The sequence below is a fragment of the Arachis ipaensis genome, chromosome B7 (assembly GCF_059453495.1).
Source record: "Arachis ipaensis isolate K30076 ecotype BB chromosome B7, ASM5945349v1, whole genome shotgun sequence".
NCBI classification, from domain to species: domain Eukaryota; kingdom Viridiplantae; phylum Streptophyta; class Magnoliopsida; order Fabales; family Fabaceae; genus Arachis; species Arachis ipaensis.
In genome coordinates, this window is record NC_142442.1 from 139,247,510 (window position 1) to 139,268,952 (window position 21,443).

General features: G+C 34.6%; 1 protein-coding gene across 1 annotated transcript; it reads right to left on the minus strand.

Annotated features, from left to right (window-relative positions):
* Nucleotides 1-6,045: 6,045 nt before the first annotated feature.
* ASG2 (transducin family protein / WD-40 repeat family protein) lies at nt 6,046-16,100 on the minus strand. Its single transcript, XM_016308196.3, has 20 exons — nt 15,864-16,100; nt 15,680-15,748; nt 14,992-15,069; nt 14,150-14,284; nt 13,966-14,067; nt 13,709-13,837; nt 13,159-13,274; nt 12,944-13,061; nt 11,864-11,969; nt 11,128-11,273; nt 10,826-10,990; nt 10,159-10,269; nt 9,693-9,804; nt 8,518-8,864; nt 8,285-8,375; nt 7,815-7,910; nt 7,632-7,702; nt 7,333-7,460; nt 6,950-7,061; nt 6,046-6,444 (listed from the first exon to the last, which is right to left on the minus strand). Exons 1-19 carry the CDS (start codon nt 15,933-15,935, stop codon nt 6,974-6,976), a joined length of 2,280 nt encoding a protein of 759 aa, XP_016163682.1. The 5' UTR covers nt 15,936-16,100; the 3' UTR covers nt 6,046-6,444; nt 6,950-6,973.
* Between the last annotated feature and the right edge of the window lie 5,343 nt (nt 16,101-21,443).

The window sequence follows — 21,443 nt, forward strand, 5'->3', positions numbered from 1 at the left end:
GGACGTACGTCTTATAAGGTCGTGGCACAATCGATGGTCAAATGTTCATCTATTAGAATTATTCGTGTTCTTCGTTGAGTAGAGCTGTTAGAGGAAATATTAGAAGGACGATGGTCAATCTAAATATGCCACCTGAATGTAGTCAAGAGGGGTCTAATGTTAAAGTTCGTAATACTGACATAATGGATGATGATGTTGAAAGTCATGAGGGTTCTGCTATCAGGGATCCGATGATGGATGTATGAAGTTAACCCCAATGACGGAGACGATGCTGATGATGAACCAACAGAAATTTCTGATGATGGTGACGAGAAAAAAGAGATGAACTACTATGGTGAAATACAAATCGCTCTGACACAGCCTGCCATCTTTCGACCCTATGACCGGCTGGATCACTTCTTCAAGTTGAATCTCGATGCAATGATTTCGGATTGATCGTTTACCCAAGGAGGCCCTGAAGACGATCCAAGCAATGAGTTCGAGGTTGGACAACAATTTCAAAACAAGAAAGAAGTCATGTTGGCAATTAAGAGGTACAACATTAGTAGAGGCGCGAAGTATAAAATAGTGGAGAGTGACCAGTTGAGGTATAATGTACAGTGTATCCAGTTCGAACCCGATTGTTCTTGGAGTATTCTCATATTATATCACCGAAAGTAAGAAAAATGGGAAGTTAGTAGATACATTGGTCCTCATACTTGCATGCAAACATCGATGGGACAAGACCATCGTATATTAGATTTAAAGGTGATTGTTCAACATATTTTCCCAATGGCTAAAGCGGATCCAACAATCAGCATCAGAGTTCTGCAAGGAGGTGTGGAGAATCACTTCAGTTACAAGGCGTCCTACAGAAAGGTTTGGCTTGCAAAACAGAAAGTCATTGCTATAATATACGGCGATTGGGAGGAGTCTTACAATGAACTTCAGTTACAAGGCGTCCCCGATCAACTGCATGATATACCCTCTCGTGTACCTCAACAGGCGCTCCTCAGTGGCGTCCTGCTCTAGCTCTCTGCATACCGTGTTGTGGAACCATGTGAGCTTCACAGTCCACTTGGTCTGTGACTGTCTGTCATCTGGGCCATGAACAACACCCAATAGCTACTAGCAGAAGTCCTCAATGGACCGTCCCTAATGGTGTTGCTCCCAACCACCTATGCATCCACTAACAGGATCACCGTCGATCCTGAGTCCCAGCTGATAGGCCACGTCTTGCAGGGTGATAGTCATCTCTCCGCATGGTAGATGAAATGTGTGGGACTCAGGCCTCCACCTATCTATAAACGCCGAGGCCAATGGCCAGTCATGCTTGAACTCAACCATATACGCCACATACTCAAACCCGGCTCGTCTGAGATTTGGCCTAATCTACTCCAGCGGCCGTCTCATCAAATTCCATTTAGTGCGCAAGATCCGAGGCGCCTACCACACGGAAATAAAAAATAAAAAAGGACGGTGAACACATAAAATAACAAATTCAATGTTTATTATTTACAGTACAATAAACAACAATAATAAAAATATACCACTTGATCAAGTCTGCCAGCAATGTGCTCAACCTGATTCTATTGTAAAGTGTATACTCGTAGCCCAATAATTGCTGCTCCATCTAACCACACTCTAGTAAAAATAAAATTATACTGATTTCAGTTCCTTTCACATTAACTAAATTCTTAAAAAACATATTTAAACCTACTAATTGTCTACCTTACTTCTTAATCAGTTTATAAACTTACTAATTTTAACCCAACTACATGAGGCCGTCAACTAACACCCTAAACAACCCTAATCAATAACTAATTATTCTACTAATTACCGTGTAATTCACAACTTAAACTAACTATTATGACTAACATGTTATAAATAATATACAGCAATTGTACTTGAAAACAATAACATAAAAAACCTAACATGTTATATACTCTAACTAACATGTAAACAGTGCAGAGTAACTCTAAATAACATTTAGATAGTAACTCTTACTAACACGTAAACAGTAAATCTGTAACTCTAACTAACATATAACCACTAAACAGTAACTTTAACTAACGTGTAAACAGTAACTCTAACTAACCTGAAAACAATAACTCTAACTAACATATTAGGGTTAAGTTCGATTTTGGTCCCTAACGTAGGGGTTGAAAATTTGTTTCGTCCCCAACTTTTTTTTATACAAAATGGTCCCCAAAGTTTCAGTTTGTTTTAAAATCGTCCGTCGGACGAAAATACCCCTCCCTCCCCTCTTCTTCCTCAACACACATCTTCTTCCTCAACATTAACCAGAAGCAGATGCACAAACGCAGAAGAACAACAATGGGTCTAAGCAGTATCAAAATTCCAAATTCAAGCCAAATCAGAAGCAGAAATTCACCTAATCAACATAGCATGACATTGCAGCAACATTAACATATCCAAAACTCATATCATCAATAGACAAACTCAATATTCCACAAGAAAAAAAATTCCACAACAAAAATCAGAATAAGAAATTCCACAACAAAAATCAGATATTCCAAATCAGAATATATTCCACAACAAATTCCACAACAAATTTAGATTATGTAAGACAAATAAGAAATTCAGTTCACAAAGAAGAAGAAGAAGAAGAAGAAGAAGAAGAAGAAGAAGAAGAAGAAGAAGAAGAAGAAGAAGAAGAAGAAGAAGAAGAAGAAGAAGAAGAAGAAGAAGAAGAGAAGAAGAAGAAGAAGAAGAAGAAGAGGATTGTGGAGAGGATGCGGGGAGCAGTGATGAACGGAGAGGAGAGCAGCAAGGAGAGCGGCGAGTAAGGAAGAACAACAGCGAGCAGTGAGGGGAGAGGACCGGCGGCAGTGGAGGACGCAAATCCTTCAGCTCGCGCATCCCTCTCTCCCTTCGAGGTTAGCGACGGTGGCTCAACGGCAGCGACGAACCCAGTACGACGGCGGTTCCCTCCTCTCCCCCCCTCCCCCTTCCCCCTTCCCCCTCGTGATCCCTTCCCCTTTCCTCTTTCATAGGGAAAGCAGGGAGGTTCGCTGGAGGTGGTGAAACAGAGGAGGCTCCACGTTGCTGCGCCATGGTGAAGCAGGAGAGGCTCGCCGGCGGTGAGCTCTGGTTCGAGGAGATCCGAGACAGGGAAGAAGAGAAGGAGGGAAAAGGGTCGCGGTTGATCTGGACAGGAAAGAGGCAGCGGCGACGACGGCGAGACGGCGGGATTGCGGTGGCGGGACGGCGGCTTCCCTTCCCCCTTCTTCCCTTCCCTCCCCCCTCCCTCCCTCCCCGTTTCTCGTGCCCCCACCCCCTTGTTTCTCCCCCCCATTCTCTCTGTATCCCTTTCTTTCTTTCTTTTTTATTTATTTTATATTTATTTTATTTTATATTTTTTTAATGAGGGGTAATTTGGTAATAAAAAAAATAAAATTGGTAAAAAGGACGATTTTAAAATAAACTGAAACTTTGGAGACCATTTTGTAGCAAAAAAGAAGTTGGGGACGAAACAAATTTTCGACCCCTACGTTAGGGACCAAAATCGAACTTAACCCAACATATTATTTACTGACCTAAAACTGACGATGTCGTGGATAATGAACTTTACGAACGTCGAAAGACAGAAAATCTCGTACAGAAGAATCTGACTATCACAATTGAAGGAGAAACAAAGTGAATTTGGATGAGAAATTTGGAAGGAAAGCGACAAATGAGAATGGCCCCACGTTTATATACTCTGTCGAACTCAACCTAGGATTCGCCAGGGGTGCGGCGAACTCCATCATTTATATGGAGTTTGCCGCACCTTAATACAAAAAAAAAAAATCGTATTCTAGAAATCAAAGTTCAAAAATCTTGTTTGGAGAATTAATGATTTTTTTTATTTTATTTTTTAAAAAAATCTCAATAAGTTACGTTGAAATTTTTGATAAAATATGTAGTTAATAATAGTATAATACTAGTAATATAATAATGTCTTTATTAATCATCTTACTATATCTCCGGCAAATCCCTCAAGTTACACGCTAGTAAAGGATATTATTTTAGTGGTATATTAATATTTCTTCCATTGAAAAAGAAAGAAAATTAAAGAAAGAAAGAAAGAAGAAAATCTAAATTCTGTCTTTGAAAATTAAGCGTAGATAATATTATTTAATTAGTACATTTGGAGATAAAAACAATGGAAGCAAAGTAACAATCATTTCAATTTGATATAATGCAAAATCATATTTGATGGGCAAAATTGGTAATGGACTAATGGATTTTGAACAATGATGGAGAGAGAAAAATTTTTAAGCTAACTGAAAATCACACACGAGGGTGAATGATGAAGAAAAATCATGTTGGAACTTCAGGAGAACGAGAGTGCATGGTAGTATTAGATAATAATAAAAGAACCTAACCTAAGCAATTATTGCTATATCTATCGCCATGCATGCATATGTTAAGACATTTTACATCTTTCACGGTACATACCAAACTATTGCTAATATTTTATTGGAAAAATTATCTTAAAAGACTGTTAGGGAGATTTAATTATTAAAAAAGATCTTTAATATTAAAATTATTAACAACGATCAAATTTTTTTATAAAGAGACAAATATATTTTTAATTTTTTATTTATTTTTTATAATTTTTATATTAACAATTTTTATTTTTTCTAAAATTTTATTAATTTTTATTATTTATTTACTTTTCTGATCTTTTGACTTTTTTTTCGTTGGGTAAAAATCACAAAATAAAAAATAAATATATAATTAATAAAAATTACTAAAATTTTAAGAGAAATAAAATTTATCAACATAAAAATTATAAAAAATAAATAAATAAAATAATTAAAGATATATTTGTTTTCTTATAAAGAAAGTTAGTTCTTCTTCTTAAATATTATAAAAAAATTTGGTCCTTTTTAATAATTTTAGTATTAAAGGTCTTTTTTAATAATTAAATCTTCCTAACGGTCATTTAGAACAATTTTCTCTATTTTATAAACTTTTTACAACCCTAGATCAGGTAACTCTAATAAAATTTTCTAATGTTTTTTTTTTCCCTTAAACTATGCACACACATACACTCTATTATGAGTTCCTATATTCCATTTCGTGTGTTAAATCCAGGTTTCAAACCCTGGTGTAACTTAATGGGAAGCCAACAAATTCTCCATTGATGCCAAAACTCAGCTGCAAATTTTCTAGTGTGTCTCTGAATATCTTCTAATGGAATAACTAGACTAAATTTTATTTGTGCTGTGGTTATATATTGTGTGTATTCCTGAATGTGCTGTGGTATTTAACTATTTACAGTATTTTCTTTTTGTTTCGGGTTTCATAAGGTGGATCAACAGTTTTTGTTTTTGGTCTTGGGGTGGATCAACAGTTAAAAAGAATAATGTTGGCCCTAAAGCCGTAGTCCCCAACTGTTTTTTGGCCGAAGCCCACTATAGTGTTGGATGGTCAACAATACATTGGTTAGTCCCTGACCAAAAACACGGCAGATCAATACAACGGTTAGTTAATAATATTTAATTTTATTACGTTGTTAATAAAAAAATTTTCTGCAACTTTCCATAAAACCAAATTCATAATGATAAATGTATTTCAAGCTTTTATTCATTTAATACAATTTTATACCTAAAACTTTTGAAACTTGATCAGTAAATTTTTTATTTTTTTAAGTTATGTTGGATACTAAATCTAACTATGAGAAAAATTCTGCAAGGGATCTAACTTGAGATATAATCAATTATAGCCCATTAGTTAAAAAACATACTAGTTACATTAAAAAATAAAATAAAATAAAACAACTCACTACTATTTTCTGAAATTTCAAAATTAGAAACAAAAAAAAAATTAACTGAATTAATTTATACTATAATTGATTCCCTATATTTTCTCTTTTAAGATTAAGCCTTACATAAAAAATGAAATTGGTCTTCTTCCTTAATCATTAAATAGTAAGACCTCAATACCCGAGGATGGCGAAAAACCTAAAATCATCATGTAGTATTCCTATAGGAATTGAATCGAATCCTCTTAACAATCAAGAAATAAGTCTGGAACATTTACTGTACAAATAAATTTAATAAACCTCAGCATATTTCAATTTAGGTATCACCTTTTACTATACATATTATATTACAAGGAATACTAAAGAAGTAAAGAGCCAACACTTTTAATGGAAGAAAATGAAAAGTTTGACTAATGTTGGCTCAAATGCAAAGCAAATGCAAGAAAGAAATATCAGTCACCTAACATTTCTCTCCGTGAGACGACCACTAAATTTGTACAAAAAAATTCTCAAAAATCACGAAGTCTTGGGAAATAAACCAAGGAGGTAAATGTTGCAACTTATTTCGCTTGTCATTGAAAAGCGTTCCTTGGTCAATTCTACTACCACACGGATAATAGCTTCCCATTATTGTTAATTTCACACATCACTGATTAATCCAAGACTCATGCAACTTCAGGATACGGTACCTGCAATAATACAAACATGAAAAATGCTACATAATTAGTAGTTGGAAGGGCCTTATGTTTTAAAATACTTTGGTATGTACCATTTTTTTTCCATTTAGCAAGACTAAGGATCAGCCACAGTCAAAGCTGTCCATTCTTAGATTCTAACGAGTTGTTTCTTTTGGTTATGTTTTTAGGGCATTTTCAAGATATTGAAAAGGCACGATTTCTAAGTTTCGAATAACATTCAATACATTAAAAACTTCAGGTATACAAGATAAGAAATAGGACATGAAAAACTGTGCAGAATAGAGAAAGTGAACTTACAGAGATCAATACTTTGATAATAAATAATGGTTTCACAAGATAAAAACCCAGAAATGGTTCAATTTGTGGAGAAAATATACCAATCCAGTATGTACTCGGATTAACTTATTTTGTGTTTCAAATAGCTTGCAACAAGGCTTCTACAGAGATTAACTTATGCAATACGTGAACATTGACTTGGGCAAGAGAGAAAATTTACCAGCATGTGAGGATTAGTGTATGTTTAGCTCTGGGCACATTCAAAAGGACGCAGGCGCAGGGATCCTTCGGGAAACTCATGCATTCTAAATGGCTCCAAAAGCTCAAAGGGCCTGCAGAAATCCCGACGATATAATCAAACATATCAAAAACAGTGGATCACTTCCGGAAGCACTAATGGAGATACCTATGTACTTGAATGCCGCAATATAACAAAGAAATACAGGACCCATCCCCCCTTTCATTTTATTTTATTTTTTATTTTTTTGTTGGGGGGTGTTCCTAACAGGTTACAAGCCATTATGCTTCCCAAAACATGACCATTATTCTAGCCGGCATTACCACAAATGATATGTTATGCTATGCTGGGTTCAAGAGCCTTACAGAATGGAATCACGACCACGGGATAACTTTTGTTGATTGCTCTCCATAGCAACCAATACATCAGCAGTCTCTGGTCCCGCTGCACCACCAGCTACGGCAGATGGAACAGGGGCACTTGGAGTCCATAACTGCAAATAATGCATAACCAAATTACCAGAAAGATTCAGAAATATTCTATTCGAACCAAAAGCTTTCATTCTTATTGAAAAGAAAAAAGAAAACAAAAAACGCTACAATATTTCTTAAGGAGGTTTCCATTCTACCAAAACACACCAGCAACATCGAGTCAACCTTCTCACCTTTATTGTGCTATCAATTCCACTTGTTGCCACAACAAAATCAAATGGATGGCATTGTACACAATTTACAACTGCAGAGTAGAAACAAAATCCTCAGGAAACCAGAGAGAGAGAGAGAGAGAGAGAAAAGAAGGGGGGGGGGGGGCTGCTAATACTGGAAACCATGGAGAAAACAATGGTTACCAGATTCATCACCGTTCAGCATTTTTATGAGTCTACCAGTTCGCTTTTCCCAGATAAACCATCTGCCATCATCACTTCCACTAGCAACAAACTCACCTGCAAATGAAGATACAAGAAAATATTGTGCCTATCATGGACTAACTGTTATTTAAGAAAACTAGAATTGATTATGCTGGTATAAATCATTGCTTTCCATTCCTAAAGAATGTATTATCATACGAAGTAAGGGAAACAACTAAAAATAAATATAATTTCATCTCTTTTTAAGGGCGAGCAATATGTTTCTTAACACACATGAACCACTGGTGCTGACTGCTGACATTGTTTGAAGATAATTCTTTCTGGTACATATAGTTTCGTTGGAGATTGACCGAGACTAATAGATGAAAGCGCTTGCTTCTCTACATGTGGTGTTTGTCTCATACGATTCAAAAGTTTATATAAAATCACGAGAACAGAAAGTCATTTACCTCTTTGACCAAGAAAACTGGCCTGTTTTATATCAGTTCCAACATTGCAATGGCCAATAAATCTTTGATTCATGTCAATAGCTGCTTCAGACTGCATCACAACAAAGTGAATGGAAAATAAAAAGGAAACCATTGTCAACACAAAATAGAATTAGAAGAAAGAAAATTATTATCTAAGATACAGATTAACGAGAACGCAATAATATGAATAAAAAAGGCCGACAAATGTAAACCTGATAAGCTTTGTCATTCTGTGATGAGGACGAAGGTGATTCAACGGTGCCATTCGCACCAGTGCTTTCTCTGGAGTCGCCCCTTCGGTGAATTCTAAGGTTTAAACTCCCATGAAGAATATTGGACTCAACATCATGTCCCTCATCACCAGACATTGATGTTTCAAAGTCCAACTCCAACTCCTCATCATAATCAGAGTCATCCCTCTCTGATCTTGGACCATCTTGGGAAGCATCACTGTTAGCCTCCGAACGATAGAGTATGTCACTTAATGACAAAATTCTCCCACCTCGACTATCGAATCTTGATCCTCCATCATTTGTCTTGTTATTTTTCTCTGCCTCGGCTGGTTAAGTAACAAACCATTTAGATAATCATAAAACCATAAAAAGAAACACCATTTAACTCCCTCAACATAAAAAAGATAATTTTTGCGTTGAATCTTAGGGATTTTGGCGATATAGTAACATTAAAAGTCTAACATCAATGGTTTCAATGAGAAAAAGGTGGATTGTTTGTTTCAGTTACTTCCATGGTGCACAAACCTCTTAAGAAAAGGGCCACTCACTGGATTCATTAAAACATTTTTATAATCAAATTTCAATTCACCCTATAGTGATATTATAGTGGCATAGCAGGAGTGGATCACTTGGCAGCCACAATGGCAATATGTCAAGATGCATTTCAAAATAGCAACCATCATGGCCTCATAGATCAACCACTCTGGGCTACCCTCCTCCAAATAACTATAGGCTGCGTTTGTTTACAGGCACAGAACACTGAGACACGGACACAGAGACAAAAAATCGTGTTTGGCAGATGAAACATGAACAGAGACATTGTGTCCAGAGACATTGAATTAATGTATTTTGTGTCATCCTAACAGAAAGGACACAGAAACACTAACAAGAAGTACAACTTATTTTTTATTTTTTTCTTTCATTATTCTTATTACTATTTCATAATTGTAGTTTTTATTATTATATTTTTCTTCCCAAATTTTTTGAATGAAAAAAATGAGAATAAATTGGACTTTTATAATTTGTTCTAGTTTATCACCAAACAAAATACAAGAACTCTAATTTTTATGTGTCTAATTTTTGTGTCTTGTCTTGTTCTGTTCTCAGAACCAAATACAGCCTATGATCCACACATGAAACCAACTTATGCCCACCTGAAGAAATGTCCTTCTTAGCTTTCTCTACTCTTTCTGCAACTTCAGGTATGGATGGGGCCAACAGCTGAGCAGCAACAGCAAAATCCAATGCTTCTTTGTGCCTTCCTAACTGCAACATAACATTAACATATAAATTAATTAATTCATAGATCCAAAAAGATGAGTTCTATCAACAAGAGTTGGCAAATAACTTAGGAGAAAATGTACACTCAAATCTAAAATTTCATTCAACTAAAGCTTATTGTAGCACTAGCACTATATAGTCAATCTTACCAAGCACAGAAATGACCTAATTTTCAGTGCATCAAAATTTTCAGATGCCTAATCTTTGATTACTTGTTTGCTTTTGGATTTCCTTGAAAGCCTTATTAACAGTTCACTTGAGATTGTCTAACTGAACATCAAACTAGCCTGTCAACTGAACTATTATGCTAAAAGTGAAGATTATACAACCCAGAATTACCTGTGACAATGCATCTGACATATAGTAAAGTGCTTTGTAGTCGTAGTTATCAATTTTCCTAGCAGCACAGCAGTCCCTTATGGCCATGTGAGCATCATTTTTCCACTTCCTCTAGATAAGCATCAAAGTTTTAAAACATGATAAAGAAAAAGGGAGAAGAAATTTTTTTTTTATGTTTTGGGGGGGGGGGGGAGAGGGAAAAAAAATATCCTCCTTAATCATAACATCTTGAAGTTAACATCAACCATGGGGAGAAAATTGATATCAGTTTAATATTTAAATTTCTATATCAATTTTATCCTTTTGACAAATAATTACTACTTTGCAGCTTCAAACGTTCTGCCAATTTGCATATCCAAGAGACAAATCAATGGTGATCTGCATTGATGCTTAGGAACTTAGATGGTAAGATTTTTATTCCTAATTCATTTATTTTCAGAATGAGAAGAAACATCCCACCCTTCATTAGTCAAGGCAGAAAAAATAAGCAAGATCAGCTTGGAATAACATAATGGACATTGACGATAATTTGACAGAAAGAATCATAATAAAAAGTGTTAGACTTATCAATTCCAAACTGATGTTAACTTTAAAATATTGGACTAACAAGGATACTAAATGAAAAAAAAAAAAAAATATATATATATATATATATAGTGGGAAGAACCTTAAGCAATAGTGCAGCTCGAATACACAGGCATTCATATTTTAGTGCAGGCCCAATAGTAAGACTGTAGCAATTCAAAACTTCATTACATGCCTCAATTCCATAATAAGGACCATCATTCAAGGTCTTTTCAGCGTATTTTATTAGTTTCCTGCAGTAGTCAATCTATAAAACCCAGTTAGTCAATGCCAAACCAGAGAATTATATCGCTAGATTCACCACAGATCGGCAACAAAAGCATAATAGTTTATAGAATAATATAAAATACAATAAAAAATCGAGAGAGAAAAAAAAGTGCATACCTTTGCAGCAACATTCTTTTTTATTGAAAATCCATTTGGGAAAACACTGGATATAGAAGGTTGCAATTCCATTCCATTAATTGTTGGAGAATATGTCATTAGTTTTGATACATCTCCTGAAGTATATTGCATGTCATTCAATCCAGCTGCATGGTACATGAATGAGTATGACTTCAATAAGTAGTGTAGTTTATATAACATGGTAATAAACAACAAACAGAATAGATGTTATTAACATATTATATCTATATGGTTATGAATAGATCTTGTTGATCAAAAAGGAAGGTTATGAATAGATCTTGTTGACCCAAATAAAAGCTTATGAATAGATCTTTGATAACACCCAAATCCATACCATACCCGCACCTAGACAATAATGTGATTTATTGTTCATCAATGAAGACTTGATACTAAATGATGATTACAACAGTAACAACAAAGCCTTGTCCCACAGTTTTGGACTGCTAAATTATTCAAGCCACAGCATAACATCCCATCATATAGATAAAACTGGATCTTGGTCGTGTTCAAGATGCATATCGAAATATCCAAAATTATAAATCACCATTTAGGATAATGTAATATAAAAAAAGCCTTGGTTACTTATTATTGTTGCTACTATTGATGCAAGTACCCAACAATCCAATCAAACAAAATACGATAAAAATCACATCACAGTAATACTAGTGTGATATAAACAACTAAACAAGACATGGTTCAATTTAAAATGCTTTACCATGATTAACATTCATCAAGTAAACATGCTCTCCACTATAGCTAAGGAGAACCTCATCTCCATCAGGACCAAATGTAACATGAGTTAAGTGCAAGCTTGGATGTCCCTGAAAGAACCAAGACCCAATTTGAGTGCAACAATGGTTGGCTTGAAGTTCCAGTAAGAGTTACATGTGCATAATATCCTAAGGGGAAATTGTTGAGTAATAGAGACCACAGTAAGTCATAACACATGGAATTTGATATGCAGAATTAAAGGTTCACAATACAGATCACCTATTTTTTAGTACGGCACATTAAACACTACTTAGGTTTGATGTAGACATTCTTAGGATATTACTACTACTATCAGAATTTTTTTCCACCGTAGCCATGTCAATGTTGGACATTGCTAGGAATTTTTCCCAAAACCCTCTACAAAATCAACAACACACCATTACCTCTACCATCCCTGCCATTCCACAGTCGGTGCCAAATCTACATGACCACTACCACCATAACCGCATTTGAGACTTTTGTCATGCCCAATTGCTGCCACCTCCCCACAAGATCTAAGCAAGCTCAAAACTGCAGAGGATGTTGGCTTTGCAATGGAATCCAAAGAAGTTATTCAAGAGCATGGACTGCAGTTGGAGGCTTGGTTCAAGTGGCATATCGTATGCCCCCCCAAACAGCCACATCCAGGTTCGAATCTGGCTTTAGCCAGTAATGGAAAAAGGAACCCATGTAGGGTGTGTAAAACGTGGGTGTGTTGTGTTGTAAAGACCCAAAAAAAAAAAAAAACAGAGTATGTACTGCTGCCATCTTGAAATATGATCAGCATGCCAAATGGCAGGAATTCAACATAATAATACAGCCACTACCAATCCCTACAAACAGGAAGACATACCCAATGATGCAGGAATATTGCATTCATTGAACCCTTCAACATCTGAATTTCATATTCCAAACCAAAACATATCTTTGACAGGAACCTTAAAATATATCTATATCCCCATTGAGAATTCATTTTTATGAGGAAAAAGAACTTGCAATAATTGATCAAAAGCAGATATAATAGATCAAAAAACACAGAACTAACACGATCAGAAAGATGCATTGGACAGAAATAATTGACACAAGGTGGTGGTGACATTCTTTTCCGACAGGAGCTCAAAGGTGGTAGCATCCTCCGATCATACAAGCGAGCAAAAGCATCACTGAACAAAATAGAGAATTTAATATCAATATGTAATATGTATTAAAAAAGTTATGAAGGGAAATAAATAACATGTAGCAACATAAAAGAATATTTACCTTCCTCCAACAAGGAGCAGATGTGGTCTAGTTGAGCTGATATCACAAGATTTTAGGGCTAGAACTTGTTTAGGAGGATCAGCAAGTGACCTTTTGGCTCCACTCCGTAAGTCGAGCTGGGGTTCCGTATTAAACATGAAAATAATAAATAAAATATGCCACGGATTCTAGCTTTTGAAAACAACATGGTTTTCCTAACAAACTTCCAGTGAGAAATTCTAATAACTATATCATAGAAAGATTTGACCCTAACTGCTTTTGGTATGCAAGGCATGTAATTTTAAGAATATTAAGATAACCATGTGAGATCATGTCATCAAGTATGCAACTCATAAGCGCCTGCCATAGAGCCATATGTGAATTTCATCCTATTGATCTCCCTTGATATGCCTCAGTAATAAAGGTTTCACATGTGCACTAATGTAGGATTTATTAACAACAATAATTATTGCAACATGCGATGGTTTGAAAAGTACGCAAATATTGCTAGAGAAACACTTGAGTTCAAAACTGACAAGCAGGAGGAATTACAAGAAGTTAAACCACTTACTAGAACACTTCTACACTCTTGGTGCGAAGATCCTGCTGGCGGACAAGATGTTCCCTCTCGAAAATCATGCTGCCTCAAGGTCCCATCTTCACTAGCACTCCATACCATGTTAGGGTTTCCATTTTCAACCTACACAAAATGAATATATAACAATGAAGCCTTACAGATAATAGGATGCAAATAAAATCAGATACTCCCATGTAAATTATGTTGTGAAACTATTTCAATTTAAAATTGTCTTGGTCCACATGACTCACAGCCAACTTCTTGACTCTCCTTGTGTGGCATTGGTAAAGTGCTGATGGAGCAATGGCATTTTCAGCAGATCCATTTAAGTGAGACAAATTAAATAATCGGACCTGCCAAACGGAAAAATATATTATGATAGATGACTAAATTTGCACAAGCCACTTAAAACTATTGAATGAATCATGGAATTACTTCAGCATCTCCAGCTCCCGAGACTACAATCTCATCAGAAGTTTCTGGTATAAACTTTGTACAGAAAATATTTGCAGTATGACCAGTGTCAATCGAATGTAGAAGTTTCCGATCAGCATAGTTCCAAATATTGATCTGGAAATATTACACACAATTCAGTGCCTTTTGCTACTCTAAAAGCCCATATAAAGAAAGAACTGGAATAATTTGCTCTATCACTCTCTTTTCATATATTTTAAGATTGAACTCGTCAAACAAGTCCGGTCTTTAAAATATAAGATGTAAATCGTAACTTTTATGGAATATGAATTTTATATTTTTATTGAAGAGATAAGAGTAGCTAAATATAGATAGAAAGATAAGCTATTGCACGAGAAGAAAGACAATTAGATTATAAAATCCAAGTATTATTCTTAGTACAGTGTCCTCCCTCCCTCCTGATCAACCAGTCTACTTGTTAAGGGAAATGAAAGCATGCACAAGCACAATATGCAGAAGAGATGTTGATCATGTGGAAGGCAAAAAGCCCATTTAGCCAAGGAAGAAGAAATTCCATCTTAATTCCAAATGGAGATGAATTTTCACACGGGAGAAATATATTCGTGGAACAGGCACACGCAATAGTTTCGCGGACTTGAAACCCTTAAGCTTATTTCTCTTATATTATTATAGACATAGATTCCCGCAGCGGGCGGGGGGCAGGGGAGTGGGGGGGCGATTAAAAAGAAGAAGTATCTCCTATATAAGATCTTGCTCAGCATCTTTTTATCTGTTTTTACATCAGAACTACCACTTAGCTGCTAATATAGATTACAGTTTTTTTAAGATTAAAGTTGCCATACCCGTGTATCATCTGATCCAGATATCAATAATGAGCCTCTGGAATTCCAAGCCACAGCATTGACACAGCCAAGGTGGCCCTGCTCAAATCATAGCAAGCGGATACTCAGTAAAAATATAACAATGAATGTGAGGGTACGTCACATGGCAAATGAAGCAAACAGCTAAACGCTGGAAGACAATCTATATTCCAATCATGTGTGAGAAATGGCAGCATTCTTAAGAACCTGATATCTACTTCCTACCTGGTTCAAGAAGATAACATAAAGAACAGATACACAAGAGAACATTCAAATAATTCCCAGGGTCATAATAGGCAAAAAAGGATGAATATGCTAATGCCAGTGTAGTAACAAACTCATGATACAGTACCACAGTATAGCAGTGTTGTTAACTCCAAAAATAAATAAAAGGAGTCACACTGCAATGCGCGAGCAATCACACAATCACTATTTAAAAACCCTATATAGCAATACACTAATTTCTTTTCACTTTCTTTTACCGATATGCACATGTCACAAATTTTCCAGAATACAATAATCCTACAAGAACAGAAGAACAACACAGCTACATACTCCTTACTTTCAAATACTCAAAAAACAAAAGAAAAGAAATACAAAAGTGATCAAACATGAACTTTCTAATTCATCGTATGAAAGTGATAATATGAATATAAAGCATCTTACCAACCTCTAACTCTCTCTCCTGAGTAAGCCTGCGAATCAACGAGGAGTGTGTCTGCAACCTATGATTAACATCCTAATAAAAAACAAGAAAACATTTCGGTAATTATTTCAAGATATTAAAAAAGTAGGAATCGCGAAGTAGTAAACCCTTCGAAAGGAAAATAATAGAAAAAGAAGAAGGATGATACTTGGCGAGAGTGAAGGTATCGGGTTTCGAGAATATGGTGGATGTTGCCATCGTGGAAAGGAACAGAGTCCATTGCAGAAGAAGAAGAAGAGCGAGTCGTCGTCGTTGTCGATCGCCGTGAATTTCATCAACAGCAGCTGAGTCGGTTACACTTGGTCTGTGGTGCAATCCTCTGCACTCACCCCTATGTTATACACACTTCTCTTCTCTTCTCAATTATTCCCTTTTTTTCTGGTGTGTCTTAAAAGTTAAAACTTTCTTTTTTTATTTTAAAATTTTAATTTTGATGTATATAAAGGAAGACTCTTCGTGTAAAGTGGTTAGTTAAGAACTATTAAATGATTTGACATATTTAATAAAATTATTATTTAATAATTTTTATCTAACAACTTCACATGAAAATTTATATTCATCGGCTCATCGTATAAATAGTTATAAAAAAATAGAAGTAATTGTATACGGTATAAAATATTTTTTTAAAATAAAACATAAAAACCAAATACATATTTATATTATTTTTTTATATTAGAAGATAATAAAGGGTTAACTAACCTTGCTCTGCAGAAGCCAATACTAATCCATGGTTTTGTCACGGATTACATAATAGATAATTACATAATAGATAATATAGATTAATTATTAAAATAGTCTTCAAAAAATCGTATTGATAAATTAAATTTATGTCATTTGTTATTATGTAGTAGATAGAAAAATCAACCGACCACAATTGTATACTTTAGAAATCAATTTAAAGTATAATTTTTTTTATAATTAAATAAGTAAATAGTTAAAATAATCTCTAAAAAATCACGCGAATTTTAATTTGATCTCGAAAGATTTTTTTTAAAAATCATTCTCGAAAGAGTTTTAATAAATCACGTTAGTCTTTTCGTCAATTCTCTCGTTAACGCCGTTAACGAAAGTTGACATAGCATGTTAGGATCCATGTCAGCAGACCCCATCCATCCTAGTTGTCTGCCAGCACGACTACTTTATGAAATTTCGTAAAATTAATCCCTAACTAATAACTCTAATCCCATCATAGTGTATATATGTCTCCGTACGTTGAGTGCAGTTGCAGAGGTTCAGAGACCTATATTGGAGCTTGCCGGCATGATGGGTGGTGGAAACAGAGGTCGTCGTGGATGGGTCTCCTGTCACTCAGTTGGTAGCTATGGGTCTAGCTCGTTTATGCGAAGAAAGAGGAAGAATGAAGACCTTATATGTCATTATGGATTGAAGACGATTAAGAAATCTAGAACTTTAGAGAACCCAGATAGATTGTTCCATACATGTCCAAGATAGGAACGAGTTATCCTCATAAATTTCTTTATCTTCAATATTCTTACTAGTTGTGGGGGTTTTCAACCGTAGGATTCCTTAAATTTCTATAGAAGGACAGCCATTGCAACTTCTTCAAGTGGGTTGATGAAGATGAATATGATGGAGAAAATGGAGATACAGAAATTAATGCGAAAGTAGAGAGCAATCATGATGAGTGGAAAGTAAACATTGCATGGAGAATGGGGAGTTTGGAAGCAGAAGTGAGATTTGCAAGAATGCTAATGACCTTTATGTTCATTGGATTGATAATTGTAATTTTAGGGTGTGTTTGGATTACAGTGTACAAACGGGAGTTTGAATAAAATTGATTTTGCAAACTTAATTTTGATGAAAAGTAGGTTTGTGTTAAGATGACTTATGTTTGGCAATCTTTGCATCAAAATGAATTATAGTAAAATAAATGTTGTTTAGATTATACTACTCAAAATTACTTTTAGATAAAAAATTACTAAAATAAACACCAACTTAAATAATTTTTGTATATTATCTTATCATTTTAATTTAGATATTTGAATAGATCTTATTAATTAATTCTATAATAAAATTAATATTTATACACTAAAATAAAAATAATATATAAAAATTGACAAAATATATTTTTAATTAAAACTAACAAAATATAAATTTTAGAGAGTACTAAGAATAATAAAAAAAATTTAATATTTATCTTGGTAGTAATTGAAATAAATCAAAACAATTTTTATGATATTTTTTATATAGTATATTTTTAGTACTCTTAATACTCTTTTTTAATATGCTATAATTTATTATTATTATTATTATTATTATTATTATTATTATTATTATTATTATTATTATTATTATTATTATTATTTACAATTAATTTTTTATTTAATTTACTTTACCTAATAGAATCAATAAATCATATTATAAAAAGATAATAAAAATAATACAAAAAATTACAATTATAAAAGTGTATAATATCAAATAAATAATTAATAAAAAATAAAAATAATAAATAATAGAAAAAAAGAGTTCATGTAAACAAAAATAATAAGAATTCCATAAATAATATAATAACATGTGTACTATACCAATATCCTCGGCCATTAGCAACAACCGAGAATAAGTCAAACGAACAAGCAAATCCAAACCGAGAATCTCGGTAAAACAAATACAAACCGAGAATCTCGGAAAAACAAATACTCGGAACTAACCTGAACTCTCATTCCTCAACTCCAGCTCACTAAAAGCTCAACGGATATTCCCCATGTACTGCCTATAAAAGCAGGACCAAGACCCCATCAAGGGCAAGATACACACATCACATTAATTATTTTTTCAGCATTTATTATTATCGTATTATCTTTATTATCTCTTTTGCTGACTTGGGCGTCGGAATCCTTTTTGCAGGACCCACCCTGACGACCACGTTCCTAAGAAGAAACCTCCGAAGATTGATCGGTTGACATTGACGTTATACCTCGGAAGCGTATCATTGTACGGAACATTTGGCGCCCACCGTGGGGCCCAACTTAGTTGACCTCACATTACTCTTTTGCTTTCTCTTCTTTTCTCCATTTTCAGGTGTACTCATATGGCAGTAAACGGAGCTCCGCAGCCCACCACGGCGGAACTGATGGCCATGATGACCGAGCTTCAGGCCGAGGTTAGAAAAATCGCTGAACAGTCATCCAAGAACCGTGGTGTGGAGAACTCAAAAGGTTCCGGAGAAAACAATACAAATGCCCGTGAAGTGGACGAAGTCATTCCACCAAAGGAGAAATTCACCCTCGACAACCCCTTTTCAGAGGGAATCATAAACTTCCAAATGCCAAAGAACTTCGTGCTGCCCACGGGCCTCAAGCCTTACGAGGGATTTGGCAACCCCCGCGTCCACATAAAAAAGTTTCAGTCTATGATGTTCTTTAACGGTGCCTCTGACCCTGTACTCTGTAGATCTTTCCCGACTTATTTGGATGGAGCTGCTTTACTCTGGTTTTCTAAAATTCCTGCAGGTTCAATTTCTTGCTTCGAGGAGTTAGCTAGATCTTTCATCGACTATTTTGCGGCCTCGCGGATATATGTGTGATGCGTGAGCATCTTGTCTATCTTTTCCTAGTGAATTTGCATCTAAATTGTTGAATTTAATTAAGAATTAATTATATTTTAGCCACTATGGATGCTATTTTGAGTTTTGTACAATACTGTTTATTTTAGGTAGCATTTGGCGGAATTTGATGGAGTTTCTGCAGAGAAAGAGAAGAAGCCAAGGAGATGACCAGCGAATACCGACGCGGACGCATGGCTCACGCGACCGCGTCATTCATGAAGGAAATCGCAATGACGCGATCGCATGCCTGACGCGATCGCGTGGACTGAAATTTGCACAAATGACGCGAACGCGTGGACGACGCGGATGCGTCACATGCGCCACGTGCAGAAAAAGTTGAAAAACGCTGGGGGCGATTTCTGGGCTGTTTTGACCCAGTTCTTAACCCAGAAATCACATATTAGAAGCTGCAGAATGGACAAATCAAGTGGTCCCACCCATCATCTGAAGACTTGTTAATTAATTCGAATTTAAATTCAAATCTTATTTTAGGAAAAGATGTTATTTTAATTTTAGATATTTGATTTTTTAATTATTAGGATTAGTTATAAAAGGGATCCCAATAAGGTGGTTCCAGCACAACATATTACACAACATTATTCCATACAAATTTACATTTCATATTCCATGAGCAACTAATCCTCCATTGTTAAGGTTAGGAGCTCTGTCTATTGTATGGATTGATAATATTATTTTTCAATTTTAATTCATGTTTTAATTTATATTTCAATAATTGTTTTCGTTCTTTATTTTATGAATCTGGGTGGAACGGAAGTATGACCCATGTTCTATTTGAGTTCTTGTAAAACTTAGAAAAGCTCTTTACTTGAACAATAGCTTGAAAACATATTATCCTGAATTTCTAATTGTTTGTATTTAACGGGATATGTGACATATAATCCCTTATATTTGGATAATTAGGATTCTTGTGGCATATAACTAGAATTGAACTTCACCCCCTAATTGGAATTAATTGACCAAGGAATTGGCTGTTGAAGAATTTTAGAGGAGACTAGAAAGGTCTAAGGAATTAGGGTCTAGTCACAATTAGTTTGCTATGAATTAAATATTGCATGATTAAAATAGTTAATAAGAAAAGTCAATGCAGAAAATAGATAACTCTGAAACCTTAACTATCTTCTGCATATTTTTTCCAAAGTACTTACTTGCCTTTCTTCAATATTTTTTATATTGTTTAATGTCTTTTATATTGCATCTCAACACCAATTTTTGTTTGTCTAACTAAACCTATCAAACACTATTGTTGCTTAGTCCATCAATCCTCGTGGGATCGACCCTTACTCACGTAAGGTATTACTTGGTACGACCCGGTGCACTTGCCGGTAAGTAAGTATGGTTGTAAATACCGCACCAAGTTTTTGGCGCCATTGCCAGGGATTGACTGTGATTAACAACTATTCGTTGTTTGATTGCTTAGATTAGATAATTTTTCTTTATTATTATAATTTTTTTTATTTTTTTATTAATTTTTATTTTGCATTTTTTACGTTAATTATTTCTTTTCTTTTACGTTAATTTTTCTTCCTTTACGTTATTAACTTTCTTTTCCTTTTGTTTATATCCCCCCTCCCCTGTTTCGTTTTTTCGTTCTTTCTTTTTATTATAAAAAAAATAATAAAATAAAATAAAATAAAATAAAAATTTTAATAAATAATACTAATAATTTTCTTTAATTTCTGAAATTAAGTTTGGTGTTACTCAGTTGATTCTATCTTAATTTTTCTGTTTAATTTTTCTTTTAAATTTTTGAAATTTTTATTTATTTTTAATTATTATTTTCGAAATTTTATTTATTTATTTATTTAGTATTTTTATTTTATTATTTTACACAGGTTACCTCACAAGGACTTCTCTACACTCTGACGTAGAGAATCCCATTTTTTCTTGTTTTCTGCTTGTGTATGCGCAGAAATAGAGACAAAGAACATCTCTTAGACTTTGATCCTGAACTTGAAAGAACTTTTAGGCGACGTTTACAATAAGCAAGACTTTGCAAGGCTGCAGAATCCACTATGGCAAATAATAATGCTAATGCCAATGTGGTAAATACGAATGGGGATGATCAACAGAGGAGAGTACTTGGCTCTTATTCTGCCCCTACTGCGGATCTTTATGGGAAAAGTATTGTAGTGCCTCCTATAA